This window comes from Choloepus didactylus (assembly GCF_015220235.1).
Source record: "Choloepus didactylus isolate mChoDid1 chromosome 11 unlocalized genomic scaffold, mChoDid1.pri SUPER_11_unloc1, whole genome shotgun sequence".
NCBI classification, from domain to species: domain Eukaryota; kingdom Metazoa; phylum Chordata; class Mammalia; order Pilosa; family Megalonychidae; genus Choloepus; species Choloepus didactylus.
In genome coordinates, this window is record NW_023637577.1 from 3,751,292 (window position 1) to 3,773,903 (window position 22,612).

A 22,612-nucleotide genomic window follows, 5' to 3' on the forward strand; every position below is an offset into this window, starting at 1 on the left:
TCAGGATGAGGACAGGGGCTCTAACAAGAATTTTCAATAAATGGTGGACATGGAAGTGGAATTGCAGTGAATAAGTGCAGATGACTCCTTAGAGAATTTTTACTGCAGAAGACAATAGAAACGGTGGTAACCAAAGAAGAATGTAGGGTTCAAGGGAGGTCTTTTTTAAAAAAATATTAAGATGGGAGATTTTTGAGTATGTTTGCATGCTGATAGAAATGATCCAGTTTGCATTTCTAAGTATCAGAAAGCTTGTTGATTAAAATGTATCATCTTTTGAAGACCTATAGTAAACTAATTGTCCTTAGTATTTCTATTCATGTATAGTTTTATGATAAGTGGTTGTTCATTCAGAATGGTTTAGAAATGGAATATTCTCATATAAAATTGAATATACAGATGATTCTTAAAAGTTATACTATCATATGTAGATTTTAAAAAATTATATGATAAATATACGAACACTTAGGCCATACTAAGTAGAACATAATCATTTCTGATACTTCTAGATACTGCAGTGCCTTTGATAGTATCAATAGCTATGATTTTTTAAGATACTGTAAAATATCAGATTATATCAGTTTAATAGTTCTTCAAGTTCTGAGGGAAATGGAAAATTCTGTTGTATGTACAATAGAAAAATAAACTACTGACAATCTATCGCAGATTACTACTTTTAGATTATAAAGTTCTAAAGTACAAAAACCATGTTTCCCTGTATCTAACAGTGAGCTTGACACATTTGCCTGCTCAATAGTATTTGTTGAATGCATGAATAGACATTTGAGTGGATGAAGGAATGCCTGTTGATGAATTTCTTTTGAAAGAAATAAATCTTTCATTTATTGAAAGTAGTTTTCCAATATTGCCTAGATATAAAATCTTTTTATTCTTAAAAAATATTTGCAAGATTCAGAAATTATTATTTATAATTATACCCAGAAATGGAATGATAATATGGATTCATTTGCTACCATATTACTTAAAAACACTTAAAAATAAATATTACTTTCCCAGCATGTTGTGAAACACATGCTTTGGAGCCAGAATTCCTGGTTTGAATTCTTGTGTGCTACTGACCAGCTGTATGACCCTGGACAATTTACTTAACCAGAAACCATGCCTCAGTTTCTTCCTTTGTAAAAGACCTAATATATTACCTACTTCATAGTATTGTTGTGAGGATTAAAATGAGTTGAGATGTGTAAAGTGCTTAGAATAATGCATAGTAAGTGCATAGTGAGTCTTCAAAAAGCTAATTAATATCATCGTTATTAAATAAGGAGTTCTCTCATATAAGGATTTGAGTAATGCTTTCCAAATAGAATTTAGTGCCAGTAAAAGCTTGTTTTTATTGAAAACAACAAAAGAATCTACATTTTTTTTTCTATCAAATAATGCAAATAACATTCTGATTTTCCTTTTGATCTGAATTTAATACTTTTTAATGGTATTATTAATATGTTTCCTTTATCCTTTAATGTTTCTTTTTCTATTAATAGTTTAATCCTCATCGTGGAAAATTATTGTATTTTAAATTAACTGTAAACTTTCTTATGAATAGGAGAAAGAAATTAATGCAGATTTTTATATAAAAACAATAGTTTTAGATACTCTTTGAATTTTACATACATAATATTTGCCTGAAGGGAATCATTTGTTTTGTTAGGACTGCAAAGAAAACATCTGATGAAAAGAACAAGGTACTGTAAAAAATAAATTATCAAAAATATTATTCTCTAGTTTTAAAAAAATGCATTTTAAAGGTTAAATTGAAAAACAGATCTTTTTGTTAAAAAGTAAATATTTTTAATTTGAAAAAGTGATTTAGAAACAGTAACTAATGATAAAGGTATCCTTTTGACAAAAATCAGTTCTTTTAAGCAGTTTTTGCTCTTATAAAATGATGCAAATTAACTACATCTGTAGACTTAGCATATGCTATAAATATTTTGGGAACATTTTGAAATATTACTTATTTTATAGGTCAAAAAGCAAATGAATTCTGTGGATGATCTTGATGACTTAACTCAGGCATCTGAAACGGCTTCAGAGGATTGTGACTTGCTTAGCCCTAATTGTAAGAATTCTGTGTTGCTAATTGAACAACTTGGAATGGTTTGTAAAGGTAGGACCCTTGTATAAATATAAAGCCTTTTTATGCATACTGTTGTAATATGTGCACACCTTGTTTAGAACTGCACCATAGAGCACTGAGGTGGTATAGTGCTGTTCATCACAGCACTGCAGAGCCACAGCCCATAGCTTTGATAATTTCCACTGTTCTTGTCTTGGTGGGAATGGCGTCCCGGGCTTTCTGTTGACTCCACCTCCCTCCTATGCCTTCACCCATGGTCAGGTTATGTTTATCTCCTACCTGGAATACTGCATCATCTCAGAACTGTGTTCCCTGCACCACATCTCCCGAAACCATGGTCTATGATGCAGCCATAATTATTACATATTTTTAAAATTTCATGTCTCTTCAAGTAACCTCCTTGCTTAGAATCCAGCAATCACTTCTCATTGCTGTAAGGTTAAAGACCACAATCCTCTAGCTTCTCGCATCACTTCCTATCTTCCTTTCTCTCTGTGTCCCAGCTATTTACTCAGGTGTTTGTTCCTACAATAGAGCTTTTTGTTTCAGCAGCTTTAGTAAGGTATAATTGACATATGATAAACTGCACATATACAAAGTGTACAACTTAAGTATTGACATATGTGTCCACATGTGAAAACATCACCACAATTAAGATAGTCAACATATCCTTCACCATCAAAAGTTTCCTCATGTCCCTTTATATTCCCTTATTAGGAAACTGTCAGACTGTTTTCCAAAGTAGTTGTACCATTTTCCATTCCCGCTAGAAGTGTGTGAGAGTTCCAGTTCTTTCACATCCATGTCAACACTTAGTATGGACCATCTTTTCAATTTTAGCCATTCTAATAGGTGTGTAGTGTGTATATCATTATAGTTTTATTGTACATTTTCTTAATGACTAATAATGTTGAGCATGTTTTCATGTGCTTATTTATCATCTGTATATCTTCTTTCATGAATTGTATGTTCAAAATTTTTCCCCATTTAAAAGAGGTTTGTTTTGTTATTTATTCAATTTTGAGAGTTCTTTATATATTCTGGATATATTCCCTTTAGCAGTTACATTTTTTGCAGGGATTTTCTCCCAGTCTGTGGCTTTTTTGTTTTGTTTTGTTTTCTTTATAGTGACTTTTGAAGGTCAGAAGTTGTACTTTTTGATGAAGTTCAATTTATCCATGTATTCTTTCAAGAATTTTGTTTTTGGTTGTCATATCTAAGAACTGTTTGCCTGGCACAAGGTCATGAAGATTTTCTCCTATGCTTTCCTCTAGAAGTTTCATAATTTTAGGTCTAACATTTAGCTCTATGATCATTCTTTATTCAGTTTTGTATCTGGTGCGAGGTATGGTTCCAAGTTCTTTTTTTCTTCTTTTTAATAACTTACATAACATGGGATGCTTATATACAAGATGACATAAAATAATTCAGCACTAACAATTTATTCTCATTTTAGACAGCAAAGGCATTTACATATTACTTGCTAATTTGTGATATTGCTGTTTAATGCACAATAATATTGTGCTAAGAAGTCATTACCACATAATATTTATTCAGCACCCCTGTGTATATTGTGAGGTTGCAAGTTCATTTTTTTTGCATATGGATATTCAATTGTTCCACGCTCTTCTGTTTATACCACATTGACATTGTGCCTTTGTCAAAAATCAGTTGTCCACATATATGTGGTTTTCTTTCTGGACTCTGTTCTGTCTCATCAATCTCTTTGGCTGTCTTTACACCAATATGCTGTTTTGATTACTACAAGTTTATAATACTTCTTGAAACCAGGTTGTTGGCCATCCAACTTTGTTCTTTTTTAGAGTTTTTTTGTGGCTGTTATAGGTCCTTTGCATTTCATATGAATTTTAGAATCAGGTGATCAATTTCTAAAAAAATAAAATAAAAAAGCCTGCTGGGAATTACATTGAGATTGTGTTGAATCAGTAGGTTAATTTGGGGATCTCTGACATATTAACAATGTTGAATCTTTCAGCCCTGAACAAAGACTATCTCTTTCCATTTATATACATCTTACTGAATTTTCTCAGTAGTATTTTATAGCTTTTAGTGTATGGGTCCTTCTGTCTTTTGTCAGATCTATCCATATTTCATATTTTTTATGCAGTTGTGAATGATATTTTAAAAATTTCAATCATTTATTCCTTGTATATAAATATAGTTGATTATTTATATTGATTTTATATCCTGCAGTTTTACTAAACTCACTTATTAGTTCTAGTAGTTTTTTTGTAGATCTTATCAGATTTTCTACGTAGCAAGGGGCCATCAAACTTTCTTAAAAGGCCAGATAGTAAATATTTAAGACTGTGGTCAATACAGTCTCTTTTTGCAATGAATCAACTCTACCATTGTCTCATGAGAAGGGCCATAGACAATACATAAATGAATGGACATGTCTGTAAAACTTTATTTACAGAAACGAGCAGCTGGCCCAATTCCTATATGTGATCATGTTGTCTGTGAATAAAGATTGTTTTGCTTCTTCCTTTCCAATCTGGATGCCTTTTATTTCTTTATCTTACCCAGTTGCTCTGGCTAGAATCTCCAGTACAATGCTGAATAGAGGTAGTGAAAACAGACATTGTTGTTTTGTTCCCAATCTTATGAGAAAAGATCTAGTCTTTAACCATTTTCTATGATGTTAGCTGTGAAGCTTTTTTATCAAGTTGGTGAAGGTTCCTTGTATTTCTAGTTTGCTGAGATGTGGAATTTTGTCACATGCCCTTTCTGCATCTACTGAGAGGTTTTTCTTTTTTATTTTGTTAATATGGTTAACAACATCGATTTTCAACTATTAAACCAATCCTGTATTCCTGAGATAATCCTGATGCTCCATCTTGACTGGAAGTAGATTGCATCATTTGGTCATGATGTTTTATCCTTTTGATATATTGTTGGATTCAATTTTCTAAAATTTTGTTTAGAGTATTTGCATCTATGTTCATGAGGTATATTAGTCTGTAGTTTTCTTTCTTATAATTTCTTTGACTGGTTTTGTTAGCCTTGTAGAATGCTAGCCTTAGAAAATGAAGCTCTTCATTTTTTGGGAAGAATTTGTGTAGAAGTGGTATTAGTTTTTTTGCATAAAATGTTTGGTAGAATTTACCGGTTTAGCCATCTTGACCTGAAGTTTTCTTTGAGAAGGTTTTAAACTATGACTTTATTTTCTTTTATGGATACCGGGCTATTCAGGTTATCTATTCCTTCTTGATTGAGCTTGTTAATTTGTGTCTTTAAAGGAATTTGTCGCTTGTGACTGACACTCACTGGATCCAGTGTATGGGCTGAGGAGTAATAAAATAAAGACAAAAATATATAAATAATAGGGGGTATAGGGATATGGGATGTTTTGGGTGTTCTTTTTTATTTTTATTTTTGTTTTTTTTTCTTTGAGAGTAATGAAAATGTTCTAAAATTGATTGTGGTGATGAATGCACAACTGATGATACTGTGAGTCATTGATTGTATACTCTGGATGGATTATATGGTGTGTGAATATACTGCAATAAAATTGCATTAAAAAATAAAGGAATTTGTCCATTTCATCTAAGTTGTCAAATTTATTCACATGAAGTTCATAACATTACCTTATTCTTTTAAAGTCCATAATATTACCCTATTCTTTTAATATCTATAGAATCTGTAGTAATGTCACGTAACATTTCTGATAATGGTAATTTGTGTTTTCTCCCTTTGTTTCCTGACCAGCCTGGCTAGAGATTTATCATTTTTATTGATTTTTGCAACACATTTGGTTTCACTGATTTTTCTCTATTGTTTTTCTCTTTTCTGTTTCATAGATTTTTTTCTGTTTGATGCTTATTATTTCCTTTTTTCTGGCTTACTTTAGGTTTAATTTGGTTTTCTTTTTCTCATTTCTTAAGGTGGCTGTGAAGGTCATTGATTTGAGTTCTTTTCTTCTTTTCTAGTATATTCACTGCTATAAGTTTCCTCTTAAGTACTGCTGAAGCAGCATTCCACAAATTCCTGATACGTTGTGTTCTCCTTTTCGTTCACTTCAATATACTTTCTAATTTCTTTTCATTACCTCTTTGGCCCAGGGGTTAAATAAATGAGTGTTATATAGTTTCTAAATATTTGAGTATTTTCCAGAGATATTTTTGTTATTATTTCTAATTTGACTGCTTTGTGGTCAAAGAACATATTTTGTATGACTTAAATAATTTCTAATTTATTGAGATTTATTTTATGGCCCAGAAACATGGTCTGTCTTGGTGAATGCTCTCTGGGCACTTGAAAACAGTAATGTTCAAATCTGTGTAACCTTACTGATTTTCTCCCTGCTTTTTACTTCTTCTATCCCTTATTGATTGAGGGGTATTGAAATAGGCTACAATTGTGAATTTGTCTATTTTTCCTGGCATTTCTATTAATATATTTTGAAGCTATTATTAGATGCATAATATTTAGGATTTTTATGTCTTCTTGATTAATTGGCTCTTTTATTATTAGGAAATGACCTTGTTTTATTGCTGGTAATATTTTTTGCTCTGAAATCTACTTTGTCTGATGTTAATATAGCCACTTAAGCTCAACCATCTTTTGTCAATTGTTAGCATAATTTTTCCATCCTCTTACTTTTAACCAATTTGTTTCTTTACATTCAAAGTGTGCTTCTTATAGGCAGCCTTTAGATGGGCCTTGATATTGTTAAGTTTGAGTCTGTCTTCATGCTGTTTGATTTCTATTTGTCCCATCTGTTTTTTGTTTTTCATCTTCTTTTTTGCCTTCTTTAGATTAAGTAATTTTTATAAGTAAGTAAGTTTTATCTCTTTTTTGGCTTATTAGCTATAACTCTTTGTTTTGTGATTTTAGTAGTTGTGTAGGGTTTATAGTTTACATCTTTAACTTTTTCCAGCCTACCTTCAAGTAATTTTATGTATCATCATACACAGGATAAGAAAATTACATATGTATGGTTCCAATTCTTCTTTTGCTGTTATGCATTTTACTTTTACATAAGGTATAAACTCCAGAATTCATTGTCACTATTTTTGTTCCAGCAATGAATTATCTTTTAAAGGGAATTCAATAATAAAATGATCTTATACATTAACCCTTGTAGTCATTTCCAATGCATGTCACTCCTTTGTGGGGATCCACATTTCCATCCAGTACTTCTCCAGGGTTCTCTCTCTGCTCCACTCTCTCCTCTCTGGTGTTCTCTCTGATTGTCTCTGTCTGCCTTGGCTTCTCCAGATCCTCAGCTTCATCACCTCAGCTCAGGGAGTCCACTGGACCTCACCTCGGTCCCTTCCTCCTGTGTTATGGCCTGGAAACTCTCTCAAGGCAGTGAGCTGGGCTATCAAAAGCCTTACTTCATTTCTTTCCTCTTTCAGGGACCATTGTCCTTCACTGCCTGAAGCCCATTTTCTTGAAAATTGTTTAACGTGTTTTGTCTGTTTTGTTTTTGGTTGTTTCAGGTGGGATGCTAAATCAGTACTGTTACTCCATTGTGACTAGAAGTGGATTGCAATATGCTATAGACTGTCCTGAATGCTCTTTCCCTCCCTTTGCTCAATTACTTCCTGCTCATCTTTTCAGGGAAGTCTTCCCTGGGCACAGTATAGATCAAGTGCAATATGATCGTAGAACTCTGTTTTCTTACCATATCTATCTGAATTTGTAGTTATTTTGTCTTTCTCCTACCCGAGACTTTAAGCTAAAGAGGAGCAGGGCTCACGTCTACTTTATCTCTTGTCTATAGACAAGAGCTTTGTGTAATGTCTTCCACAATATATATATATTTCAATGTGTATATTTCAATATATATTTGTTCAGTGTATGAATGAGTAAATGTGCAAATGTGCAGTTCATTATACTTAAAAGGTACTCATACATTTTATTTCTATCTTTGTTTTCTCCCTGATACAGATTCTGTTAGCCTATTGAAAATCCAGGATGCAATTCTTTCATATGAAACAGTAATAGAACTTAAAAAAAATCGTTGTGAACTACTTACAGAAAAAATTAAAACAACAGAAAATAAAGTTAGTGGTCTACAAAAGGAGCTATCAGAAACCAAAGAAATGAAATCACAGTTAGAGCATCAAAAAGTGGAATGGGAACTAGAACTTCGCAGTTTGAGGTATAAAATCTTGGTTTTAAAGAAATATTTGAACAATTTTTTTATGTTGTACAATCCTCATTTTTCTCCATTTTAAACAATTCTCATGACCCAAAACACCACATAGCTCTTTTCAGCCCATAATTATTTGTCCCTGGTATTTGTGTGTTACTAATAAGGTATTCCTATTAATTACAGTCCCTAGTATGTAATAGGTAGATTTTTCCCATATACCATTTTGTTGTCAATTCTCTGTCCTAGTGTCATACCTTAGAAGTGTATCATGCAAACACATCTATATTTGTGGTGCTGATCTGTGGTATACATGCCTTTAAACCACCCCTTTCAATCCCATTTGCCTTCAATACAGCTCTGATATTTATAATCCCATTAACAATCATCACCCCATCCATTCCTATGCCTTTGAATTTACCCTCATTAACATATCTGAACATATTAGATTATCATTCCCCCTCCACTAGCTTCTGTGTATTGCTAGATTCCCAATATTCTACATTTACTATTTATTTTTTTACTACAAATATGTAAGAAAATTTTGGTAATTGCCAATTTACCTTCTGGGATTTTATAGGGGAGAGAAGGAAACTCTTAGTCCTGCAGAGTACGAAATTCTTGGAAATAATACAGCAAGCCTTTAACATGAATACTTACCCTAATAATTAAATATATGTTTTTATTTACTTTGAATAAATTCTTCAATACAGAATTACTTAGTTGACACACAAGAAATTTTTAAAAAGGTCTTTAATCCACATTTCTAAATTGTTCATGAGACGATTTATATTAATTTATACTTCTGCCGTCAAAATATGAAATGGCCATTTTTCTCAAACCAGAATCATTTTTTAAAAATGTGTGCAGTTTTCCATATGCATGGAATGAGAAGTAAAACAGAAAGTGATTATCATTTAATTAGTTCACATGGCTCCTTCTTGTTCCAAAAGGGATTTTTAAATGATTTATGAAATAGATGATGATGAACAAGATAGGATAAATTGGAAGTGTTACAAAAGAAGAAATATAAAAAGCATGGAATGGCAGATATTAGGCCACCTAGCCACATGTTGGATTATAGCAATCTACAGATGTATGTATGTTATACAAAAGACATCTGAAGGTGCTATCTTACACTATAAATCCTTTTTTGGGGTGCCTGTAGTATTTCATCTTCATGAACTCCTTAAAATTTTATTCTATTGAATATATAAGCATTAGACAGTGAATTCTCTTTTTAGGCAACTCTAAATTATTTGTTCTAATGGAGGAGTAATTATTACTATTTGAAAATGAAGGCAATTTTCAACCCAAGCATTACTGATTAATTTGAAAATTCCTTTCCCTAGTATTTACCAGAGTTACTAGTAGCAAAACTTACCAGTTAGCAGAATGTCCTTTTACTGTTACTTTCAAGTATACCTTTCAGAAAAGATTAAACTGAGAAATTAAAAGACAGGAGAACTTGGAAGGAAAAAATTTTGAGAACATTGAAATTTCATAAACTGGATAATACACCAACATAAAGAGCCAGAGCACAAAGTGAACTTTTAATTTTCTAACAAAATGAATTTTAAGTTAAGCATATTTTATTGCAGATTTACCTTAAAACAGGAACAAGCGAACAGAAGAAATGCTGATATGTTGTATGACAAAATTAGAGAACAATTAAGAAGAAAAGAAGAGCAGTATAGTAAAGAAGTTGAAATGAAACAACAACTTGAATTCACTCTTCAAACACTAGATATAGAGTTGAGGACTGTAAGAAATAATTTGAATCAGGTAAATCTGTGGTAAGAATTTCATATTTCTAACTTTATTTCATTGATATTATTTATGCTATCCCTTTGATTCAATGTGTATTATATAGATTTAAAATAAACCAAAAATGTTATCTCATCCTAAATATGAACTATGACATTCATAGTTAAAAATCACTATTTAACTATTATTTTATTGGCATATAATAGGTGTTTGGTATATGTTTTCTGAATAATAGAATGGAAGGTAAATTGAGTTTAATCATTAACTTAAATGCTAATTTTAGCATTTTTATGTTAAAATGTAGGTTAAATAGCTATGATGTTATAAGACTAAATGTTTCATAAAGAAATTTTCCTTCAAAATACTATGTCTGTATTTAAGAACTGTTTTTGCTCTATAACAAATTTAATTGTTACTTATGCAGTTAAAGTTTGAATAATTCAGGTGGGGTAAATATCCTTGAGTCTTAATAGACTATTTTAATAGATCTTTATGTTTTTTAAGGTTCTGCTCTCAATTAAACTTTTAGGCTTTTGTTTTTTAATGGTGTGAGACCCCCAAAAAATAGTGAAATGTGTCTCTAGGTTGTAGAAGAGCGAAATGATACCCAGAGGCAACTTTTGCTAGAACGGAATGCCAGAATATTACAAGAAGGAATTCAAAAGGACAAAGAAATGGCTCAAAAGAAAGTGAGTGGGAATTCTGAGGTATTTTCCTTAGTCATTTAAAAATATGTGTGTATGTATTTGTGTATATATTTTAAAAACCAACTATATGAGTCATGGAAAATTTAGGGGATTTTTAAACCATATATGTATATATTTGGTGGGTTGGTGGGGGGTTGGCATTTTCGGTTCATTGGATAAAGTAACAGTCTTAATTCAAGATCATTTGTCTACAGCAGTCAAGTGGTGTCATTCACAATGGACTTATCCAAAGAGAGCTTTTAATATTTTCCATTGACATGGATTATCCTTCTATAATCTCAAAACTGTTGCTACCAGCAACAAATGTTATTCTTTTTTGCAGTGATATATTAATGAGAGGTTAGTTTATCAGTTCTACCCATAGACAAAGTGAGGAAAAGTATATCTAGAGGCCATATTTTGAATATCATTCTCCTCACTCTTGAGAAAAGTAACAATTTCCTCCAAGTGAGGTCCTGTTTCAGTACTAGGGGCTTTTTGAAAACAATGAAATGCTGTAGCATATATGTAATGATAATTTATCGATAAATATTTTATTCTTAGTAAAATAGTTCAGGTTATTTTCATATTTCATATTTATTAGTGTTTCAAACATTATGAAAATGAAATATAATTTACTGAGCAGCAAATAATCTTATGATTTTCTAAGAAGAGCTCTATAAATTGTACCTTACTTACCATTAGTCTTAAAATATGAAGTTTCTTTTGTATTTTTGTGTTTATATTGGAAAAATAATGATGGTTTAGAGGGAAAACACTAATTAGAAGAACCCAAAAGACATGGGGGAAATCCTGGAACTTTCATATATTTTTGAATCTCTATTTTACAGAATTGTGATAATTAAGTGAATTATTTGTTGTATATATAAGTGCTTTGTACAGTGCCTAGTTTTATCAGTTATCAATAAATGTAATTCTTATAATTGACTATAAAAATTTTAGAAATATAGAATATCTCTGGAATATTCTCAGAAAAAAAGGAACTATTAAAGAACTTTAAGAAATTTAATCTGTCAAATGTATGCAGAGCTACAGCTCTTGATGAGGAGTAGCTGTATAGGTTAGATATCAAACTGTAAACCCATGTGGAATTAATTTAGAACAGAAAGAATGTTGTATTCTTTATGGTAATTCAGGCAGAAATATTTAAAATTATAAAATATGTGAAATGTATTTTATATTATAATGATTGCATGTATGCTTGAAGGGGATTGTATTTAATATTTTTAGTCTGACCATATCTAAACAGAGCAAAAGCTCTTCATGTAGGGTAGCTATAAACCCAATTTTTGAAAAATATGGTCTAATTTATTAAGCTTTCTTTTACTCCTTCTGGGTTTGCTGTAATACAGAGAAAGACATTTCCAATTCTGAGATTCTTAAAAAAATCTCTTCTAGTTTCTTTTTTACTTTCATGCATTCATTTTTTTCAATTAAATTTTTGAACTTTTAGGAATTTATGCTGAATCATGTGTAAGGTTTGGATCCAACTTTATTTTTCTCCAGTTAGATTGTTACTTGTTGCAGCCCTTTTATTGTATACACATATAGGTTAATCTTTAATTTCAGAGGACATCATGATATGTCATTTTATTGAGTGCTAACTAAAAGTCTCCTTTGTTTTACAAAACTTAGGTTTCTGATAGTCATGAGAAAGGAGAAGATCTTTTGCATAAAAATCGTATGTTGCAGGATGAAATTGCCATGCTAAGATTGGAAATAGACACAATGAAAATTCACAACCAGGAAAAAGAAAAGAAATATTCCGAGGACATGAAAATTGTAAAAGAAAAAAATGATGACCTTCAAAAGACATTAAAACTGAATGAGGAAACATTAACAAAAACAATATTTCAGTATGATGAACAGATTAATGTTCTAACATCACAAAATGCAATGCTAAACTCTAAATTAGAGAGTGAAAAACAAAGCAAGGAAAGACTGGAAACAGAAGTTGAATCATACCGTTCTAGACTGGCTGCTGCAATAAACGACCATGATCAAAGTGAGATATCAAAAAGAGAGCTGGAACTCACTTTCCAGAGAGCAAAAGATGAGTGGTTTCATTTACAGGACAAAATGAATTTTTATGTGTCTGACCTAAAAGACAACAATGAGATTCTTTCTCAAAAGCTTTCTAAAGCTGAAAGTAAATTCGATAGCCTAGAAATCAAGTTCCATCACACAAGAGATGCTTTGAGAGAAAAGATTTTGATTTTAGAACATGTACAAAGAGATCTAAGCCAAACACAGTGCCAGATGAAGGAAGTTGAACACAGGTATCAAAGTGAACAAGGTAAAGTGAGTAAATACATTGGAAAACAAGAATCCTTAGAGGAAAGGTTATCCCAACTGCAAAGTGAAAATATGTTACTTCGACAACAAGTGGATGATGCTCACAACAAAGCTGACATTAAAGAAAAGACAGTGATTAAAATGCATGACCAATTTCAGGATATTATGAAAAAACTTGAAGCTGAAAGTGAAAAACAAAGCCTTCTTCTAGAAGAGAGAAATAAGGAATTAATCAGTGAATGTAATCATTTAAAAGAACGAATACATCAGTATGAAAATGAGAAAGTAGGAAGAGAAGTAAGTATCAAGAAATGTAAACATTTTTTAATTTCCTGAATGAAAGCTCAAAGTAATAGTTGGTTATGGCTAAAATGTTGAGTCTAGTTGAATATGAAAATATATAGACTATAAATGTATTTACTAAGTCAGCATAGAAACATACTTTGTATCCAGCAGATAAAAATTAGACTTGAGAGGTGCTTTACTTTGAGTAAAGACATTGTGCCACCTATGAAGGTTTAAGAGGTTAAGTTATAAATTGTTAATAGATGTATACTAGTATTATTAAGCCTTGGCTACAGAAATAATGATTTCAGTGTCTTTGTCACCATTTTTTAAGACCATATAAGATCATGATGAAGCAGATAAAAGGAATGTTCATACCTAAAATGAGTATTTTGAAGTTCAGATTCAATTAAGTGGGTTACCTTTGTTGACAGGCAATTCCTGATTTCCCAGATAAACTGAAATGTAGGTGTTGTTTCTCATAATAATTTTCCTTCAGTAGCTTTTTATACATTTTTAATTGGTGTAATTTTCTTTTCATGTCAATTTGAATTAAATCTGGAAACTTTCAATCCTAAATTAGGTATTTCCATGACCTCTCAACTCATTAAAAATAGCTGCTTTTTATTAAATCATAATTTGGGACAAATGTAGTGAATTGTAGCAATACTGTATTTGATTTAACATTCCCACAGCTATTTGTACTTTATTTTGAATATTTGTACAAATAATTTCCTTATAATTACTTTTCATTTCAAGGCTCAATTATGTTCATTTGGACATAAGTTTGCCCAATACAGAGATAAGTGTAACTACCTTTGATTTATTATGTTGGCATTGGAGACCTCCTTTCAAACTCATGTTGGGTGTCAGGATTCCCAGTGTAGCAGGGGTGGAGTGGGTGGGGGAGAATCTCAGTAGCTGAGGTCAGGGAGGGCGGTGGAGGCCAGGTTACCCAGTGAGGCCTGGAGGGCCTTGTAAAGACTTTGCTCTTATTCTGACATAGGAATCTATTGGAAGGATTTGAGCTGAGGATTGAATATGGGATGAAGTCTAAAGTTCATTTGAACCTCTAATAAAAAAAAGAGGGAATAGTTGTAAAATTTACCATCCCCAGCCCTAGCCACATACCTATTTCTTTTTGAGATCAGTAGGTTTGTTCAATTTTGCACATTCATCAGGTGAAGGGGGAGGGAGAAGAGTGGACAGTGGGGCTGAATCTGTTGTCTCATAAATGTAATACTGATTAGGGAGAGGGATAACACTTTCCTCGTCCTTCACCAAATTCGGCAATATCCAGTAATGTACACATATGAGGAAAAGAAGGTAAATTATGTACATGGTGATATTTTTCAAAGACTAACTCTTAGAATTATATATTATGAGCATAAGTTAATAATAAAGTAATTTCTAAAATCAGTAACAGAAATATCTTATCAGGTAGTTGTGAGACAACTTCAGCAGGAACTGGCTGATACCCTAAAAAAACAATCTATGTCAGAAGCTTCACTGGAGGTTACATCACGTTATCGCATTAATTTAGAAGATGAGACACAGGATTTAAAAAAGAAATTAAGTCAAATCAGATGTCAGGTATGTATGAAATTTAACATGTCAACAGTTTACCTATAGCTGGTTAAATAATATAAAGTGTTTTTGGGATACTAATTTCATTGGGCAGTTTTCTTTTATATTTTCATTATGATTAATTTATTATAATTTTGTTATCTTTGTAATGCACTTATTTCTACAACTCTGACTTTCATTCTGCTATTTGTATTATACAGTATGATATTTATCCTTAGGAAAGTTGAGAATTATATAGCATTCCTCACAGAAGGTGAAAGACTTTTTTTCCTACTGAACAGTATTTTTGGGGATATCTCTTTTGCTATGGTAAGGCAAGCCAGATTAAATCAGTGGATAGTGTTCAATGTAATGTTCAAGAAGATACACAATCTGTATATATTTATTTAATGGATTTCAGCATAACTTGCCCCAGAAAGGCCATTAAACTGTTCTGCAAAAATGCACATTTTAGGTTGTTTTACAAATCAGTTGAAAAGTTAGATATTTTCTTTATTTTCCTTTCATTCTGGATATATTGTAAAAGCATAGAAATATTCAGATCATGTATAATATATATATTCAAAATATAGAATTAAGAAAATTATCAAGATCTCATGATTGGATTTCTTTAAACAACTTCATTGAGATATAATTCACATACCAAACAATTCAGTAGCTTTTATTTACAGTTATGCAACCATCACCACAATCAATTTTAGAACATTTTCATCACCTCAGAGAAACCCCACATCTTTTAGCCATCATGCCCCAGCTCCCCTCTCTCTTCTTTTCCCCTCCCCTCCTACCCCCAGCCCTAGGCAAACTCTATAATCTATTTTCTGTCTCAATGGATTTGCCTATTCTGGACATTTCATATAAATGAAATCTTGTAATATGTGGTCTTTTGTGTCTGGCTTCTTTTACTTAGCACAATGTATTCAAGTTTCATTTGTGTTGTAACATGTTTCAATATTTCATTCCTTTTTGTTGCCAAATGATAGTCCATTGTATGGATACATCAGTGGAATTGATTTTCTTTATCCATTTACCTGATGGGCATTTAGGTCATTTCCACTTTTTGGCCATTATGGGTAATGCTGCTAGGAACATTCATGTACAAGTTTTTGTGTGGACACATGTTGTCATCTGCCTGCCATTGGATTTTATCATCTGAGTTAACTGGGCTGATTTCACCATCTCTGTGCTTTTACTCTGGCCTTTCTGTCTTGTCAGTTTCTGTTCATCTAGCCTAATCCTACATTGATTCAGACCTATCTCACCATCTCCCCTTCTCCATGAAGCTCCTCTGACTGTTCTCTCATTGACCTTACTTCTCCTCAGCACTTGTGATCTACTCTCTGCAGAACTTTTTTTTCTTTAAGTTTTAATTTTGAAATAATTTCAAACTGATGGGACAGTTTCAAAAATAATACAAACCCTATACAGAGAACTCCAACATTACCCTCCCCCAGATTCCCAGACCACCAGTTTTTTTCCTTTTACTTTAGGTATGTTTTGTTTTATAATTCTGAAACAAATTTTCAATGTAGGCTTCATATAAGGTAACATGTAAAAGTCCTTCCTATTCTATTAAGGATTCTAAATATTCTAAATACTCTGTGAGACTGCTATTTGAATCTGTGCAAGAAAGTAGTATATGAATACTGTATAATACATATGAATTTTAATTACAGAAATTATCACAAATTTTTATATTTTGTTAAATTCATAGAACTAAATTGTTTCTATGAGATACATTAAAATATAGAAACAAATGTTGCAGTGATTACTTTCTACTATTAAGTCAGAAAGTAGCCTAATTATCATATATTAACATTTTAAAGTAGAAACTGAGATTAGGGTGAAGAATGTTTATAGTTTTAGAAAATTACACTGAAAATTAAAAAGGTTTTTTTTTTCATATTAGTCAGTGAGAGTATTATCACAATACTTTGGTAGTCAAGAGTTACAATTTGGTGAAATGTTTTAAATTAAGTTCCCTCCACCCCTTCACATTTTTTTGCTGTGATTTTTTTTATTATATTCAGTTTTATTAAGGTATATTCACATACCATAATCATCCATGGTGTACAATCAGCTGTTCACAGTACCATCATATAGTTGTACATTCATCACCCCAATCTATTTTTTTATTTAATTTTATTGAGATTGTTCACATAACATACAATTATCCAAAGATCCAAAGTGCACAATCAGTTGCTCACGGTACCATCATACAGCTGAGCATCCATCACCACAATTAATTTTTTTCAATTTTTAGAACATTTTCATTTCCCCAGAAAAGAAATAAAGACAAACTCCAATCCTCCTGTACCCCTAACCACCCCCCCTCCAATATTGATTCATAGTTTTGGTATAGTACATTTGTTACTGTTGATGAAAGAATGTTAAACTACTACTGACTATTGTACATAGTTTGCAATAGGTATAGTTTCCCTATATACCCCTCTATTATTAACTTCTAGTTATAGTGTCATACATTGGTTCTAGTTCATGAAAGAGATTTCTAATATTTGTACAGTTAATCATGGACATTGTCCTCCACAAGATTCACTGTTTTATATATTCCCATCTTTTAGCCTCCAACTTTCCTTCCGGTGACATACATGACTCTAAGTTTCCCCTTTCCACCACTTTTACACACCACTCAGACTGTTAGTTCTTCTCACAATAATGTGCTACCATCACCTCTGTCCATTTTCAAACACTTAACTTCAACCTAGTTGAACATTCTGCTCATAATAAGCAACTGCTTCCCATTCTTTAGCCTCATTCTGTATCCTGGTACCTTATATTTCATGTCTATGAGTTTACATATTATAATTAGTTCATACAAGTGAGACCATGCAATATTTGTCCTTGTATGTCTGACTTATTTCACTTAATATAGTGCCCTTAAGATTTCTTCATCAACCCATTTTTTTAAGACAGTTTTGTTCACCCACCATACTTTCTGTCCTAAGTAAACAATCAATGGTTCCCTGTATAGTCACGTACTTAAGTATTCACCACCATCACCAGTCTCTATATAAGGACATCTCCATTTCTTCCACAAAGCAGGAGGAAGAGTCAAAGAAGGTAGAGAGACAAAAGAAAATGAGAGAGAGAGAGAAAATGACAGTTAAAAAGCAACAGAAGGAAAGATAGAATTAAACTAAAGAAGAATAAAAGAGTCAGACAACATCATCAATGCCAAGAGTCCCATACCCCTCCCTTACGTACCCCTCTTATAGGCATTTAGCTTTGGTATATTGCCTTTGTTACAGTTAGTGGTAGCATATTACAATGTTTCTGTTAACTATAGTCTCTAGTTTGCATTCATCATATTTTTCCCCAATACCACCCTATCTTTAACACCTTGCAAGTTTGCCATTCATTTGTTCTCCCTCATGTAAAAACATGCTTGTACATTTTATCACAATTGTTGAGCACTGTAGGTTTCACTCAGTTATACAGTCCCACTCTTTATCTTTCCTCTTTCCTTCTGGTGTCCCACATGACCCTAACCTTCCTCTTTCAAACATAGTCACAGTCATCTTTGTTCAGTGTACTTAAATTGCTATGCTACCATCACCCAAAACTGTGTTCCAAACCTCTTACTCCTGTCTTTTCCTATCTGTCTGTAGTGCTCCCTATAATATTTCCTGAAGCACAGGTATCTTGTTCACAAACTCTCTCATTGTCTGTCAGAGAATATTTTAAACTCTCCCTCATATTTGAAGACAGTTTTGCCAGATATAGGATTCTTGGTTGGCAGTTTTTCTCTTTCAGTATCTTAAATATATCCTACTGCTTCCTTCTTGCCTCCATGGTTTCCACTGAGAAATCCACACATAGTCTTATCAAGCTTCCTTTGTATGTGATGGATCACTTTTCTTTTACTACTTTCAGGATTCTCTCTGTCTTTGACATTTGATAATCTGATTATTAAGTGTCTTGGCATAGGTCTATTCAGATCTATTCTATTTGGGGTATACTGCACTTCGTGGATCTGTAATTTTATGTCTTTCATAAGAGATGGGAAATTTTCATTAATTATTTCCTCTATTATTGCTTCTGCCCCTTTTCCCTTCTCTTCTCCTTCTGGGACACCCATGACACATACATTCATGCACTTCATATCATCATTCAGTTCCCTGAGATGTTGCTCATAGTTTTCCATTCTTTTCCCTAGCTGTTCTTTTTTTTTTTTTTTTTTTTTTTAAATTCAGTTTTATTGAAATATATTCACAAACCATACAGTCATCCATGGTATACAATCAACTGTTCACAGTATGATCATATAGTTATGCGTTCATCACCACAATCTATTTCTGAACATTTTCCTTACATCAGAAAGAATCAGAATAAGAATAAAAAATAAAAGTGAAAAGAGAATACCCAAACCATCCCCCCATCCCACCCTATTTGTCATTTAGTTTTTACTCCCATTTTTCTACTGATTTTTTTCAATTTTTTAACTTTGTTTATCAAAAAATTAAAAACAAACAGGCAAACAACAACCAAAAAAACCCCACAACATTTCAAACAAAGCAATGGATTAAGGAAAACAAATAACCTAAAATAACTACTTTGCTTCCAATATGTTCCTACCATACCCCAAGAAAATTAATAAACCATGTCCAAACAGAGGAGTAAGAAAAACAAATAATCTAAAATAACTACATTGCTTCCAACATGTTCCTACCATACCCCAAGAAAATTAACAACCCCTAAGAACACAAAGGAATAAGAGAAAAAAAAAACCTAAAATAACTCTATTGCTTCCAACATGATCTTACTATATCCAAGAAAGTTTACAAACCATAATCATTCCTGAGCATTCCCATAACATTGAGATTACCCTCCATAGTTTATCTGTTCTTATTAGATTATCATTCCCCCTCCACTAATTGGTATCTCTAGGTCCCCTATATTCTACAGTATAAAACATTGTACATTTTTCACAGAATTCACATTAGTGGTAACATACAATATCTCTCTTTTTGTGCCTGGCTTATTTTGCTCAGCATTATGTCTTTTTTTTTCAATCTTCATTTTATTGAGATATATTCATATACCACGCAGTCATACAAAACAAATCATACTTTCGATTGTTCACAGTACCATTACATAGTTGTACATTCATCACCCAAATCAATCCCTGACACCTTCATTAGCACACACACAAGAATAACAAGAATAATAATTAGAGTGAAAAAGAGCAATTGAAGTAAAAAAGAACACGGGGTACCTTTGTCTGTTTGTTTCCTTCCCCTATTTTTCTACTCATCCATCCATAAACTAGACAAAGTGGAGTGTGGTCCTTATGGCTTTCCCAATCCCATTGTCACCCCTCATAAGCTACATTTTTATACAACTGTCTTCGAGATTCATGGGTTCTGGGTTGTAGTTTGATAGTTTCAGGTATCCACCACCAGCTACCCCAATTCTTTAGAACCTAAAAAGGGTTGTCTAAAGTGTGCATGAGAGTGCCCACCAGAGTGACCTCTCGGCTCCTTTTGGATTCTCTCTGCCACTGAAGCTTATTTCATTTCCTTTCACATCCCCCTTTTGGTCAAGAAGATGTTCTCCGTCCCACGATGCCAGGTCTACATTCCTCCCCGGGAGTCATATTCCACGTTGCCAGGGAGATTCACTCCCCTGGGTGTCTGATCCCACATAGAGGGGAGGGCAGTGATTTCACCTTTCAAGTTGGCTTAGCCAGAGAGAGAGGGCCACATCTGAGCAACAAAGAGGCATTCGGGAGGAGGCTCTTAGGCACAACCATAGGGAGGCCTAGCCTCTCCTTTGCAGCAACCGTCTTCCCAAGGGTAAAACCTGTGGTAGAGGGCTCAACCCATCAAACCACCAGTCCCCTATGTCTGTGGTCATGTTAGCAACCATGGAGGTGGGGTAGGCGAATACCCCTGCATTCTCCACAGGCTCCTCAAGGGGGCACTGCATCTTTTTTGTTGTTGTTGTTGTTGTTGTTGTTTTTTAACTTTCCCTTCTTTTTTAAATCAACTGTATGAAAAAAAAGTTAAAAAGAAAACAAACATACAATAAAAGAACATTTCAAAGAGACCATAACAAGGGAGTAAGAAAAAGACAACTAACCTAAGATAACTGCTTAACTTCCAACATGTTCCTAGTTTACCCCAAGAAAGTTACCTAATATAGCAACATTTCTGTGAACTTGCTCCTACTATATCCATCAGAAATTAACAGACCATAGTCATTCCTGGGAATCCCCAGAACGTTAAATAGCTTATCTGTTCTTCTTGGATTATTGTTCCCCCTTCCTTAATTGCTCTCTATTGCTAGTTCCCCTACATTCTACATTATAAGCCATTTGTTTTACATTTTTCAAAGTTCACATTAGTGGTAGCATATAATATTTCTCTTTTTGTGCCTGGCTTATTTCGCTTAGCATTATGTCTTCAAGGTTCATCCATGTTGTCATATGTTTCACGAGATCATTCCTTCTTACTGCCGCGTAGTATTCCATCGTGTGTATATACCACATTTTATTTATCCACTCATCTGTTGAAGGACATTTGGGTTGTTTCCATCTTTTGGCAATTGTGAATAATGCTGCTATGAACATTGGCATGCAGATATCTGTTCGTGTCACTGCTTTCCGATCTTCCGGGTATATACCGAGAAGTGCAATCGCTGGATCGAATGGTAACTCTATATCTAGTTTTCTAAGGAACTGCCAGACTGACTTCCAGAGTGGCTGAACCATTATACAATCCCACCAACAGTGAATAAGAGTTCCAATTTCTCCACATCCCCTCCAGCATTTGTAGTTTCCTGTTTGTTTAATGGCAGCCATTCTAATCGGTGTTAGATGGTATCTCATTGTGGTCTTAATTTGCATCTCTCTAATAGCTAGTGAAGCTGAACATTTTTTCATGTGTTTCTTGGCCATTTGTATTTCCTCTTCAGAGAACTGTCTTTTCATATCTTTTGCCCATTTTATAATTGGGCCGACTGTACTATTGTCATTGAGTTGTAGGATTTCTTTATATATGCAAGATATCAGTCTTTTGTCAGATACATGGTTTCCAAAAATTTTTTCCCATTGAGTTGGCTGCCTCTTTACCTTTCTGAGAAATTCCTTTGAGATGCAGAAACTTCTAAGCTTGAGGAGTTCCCATTTATCTATTTTCTCTTTTGTTGCTTGTGCTTTGGGTGTAAAGTCTAGGAAGTGGCCACCTAATACAAGGTCTTGAAGATGTTTTCCTACATTATCTTCTAGGAGTTTTATGGTACTTTCTTTTATATTGAGATCTTTGGTCCATTTTGAGTTAATTTTTGTGTAGGGGGTGAGGTAGGGGTCCTCTTTCATTCTTTTGGATATGGATATCCAACTCTCCCAGCCCCATTTGTTGAAAAGACCATTATGACTCAGTTCAGTGACTTTGGGGGCCTTATCAAAGATCAGTCAGCCATAGATCTGAGGGTCTATCTCCGAATTCTCAATTCGATTCCATTGATCTATATGTCTATCTTTGTGCCAGTACCATGCTGTTTTGGCAACTGTGGCTTTATAATAAGCTTCAAAGTCAGGGAGTGTAAGTCCTCCCACTTCGTTTTTCTTTTTTAGAGTGTCTTTAGCAATTCGAGGCATCTTCCCTTTCCAAATAAATTTGATAAGTAGCTTTTCCAAGTCTGCAAAGTAGGTTGTTGGAATTTTGATTGGGATTGCATTGAATCTGTAGATGAGTTTGGGTAGAATTGACATCTTAATGACATTTA

At 33.0% G+C, this 22,612-nt stretch overlaps 1 protein-coding gene across 3 annotated transcripts in view; it reads left to right on the top strand.

Moving 5' to 3' along the window:
- LOC119524462 (ankyrin repeat domain-containing protein 26-like) overlaps positions 1-22,612 on the top strand; it is a 224,687-nt gene that overhangs the window by 112,377 nt on the left and 89,698 nt on the right. For all 3 annotated transcript variants that reach the window (XM_037823152.1, XM_037823151.1, XM_037823153.1), the window contains 7 exons: positions 1,670-1,703; positions 1,987-2,128; positions 8,018-8,231; positions 9,824-10,007; positions 10,574-10,696; positions 12,332-13,288; positions 14,717-14,869. In XM_037823152.1, coding sequence (XP_037679080.1) covers positions 1,670-1,703; positions 1,987-2,128; positions 8,018-8,231; positions 9,824-10,007; positions 10,574-10,696; positions 12,332-13,288; positions 14,717-14,869 — 1,807 coding nt within the window. The remainder of the gene's footprint in view (positions 1-1,669; positions 1,704-1,986; positions 2,129-8,017; positions 8,232-9,823; positions 10,008-10,573; positions 10,697-12,331; positions 13,289-14,716; positions 14,870-22,612) is intronic.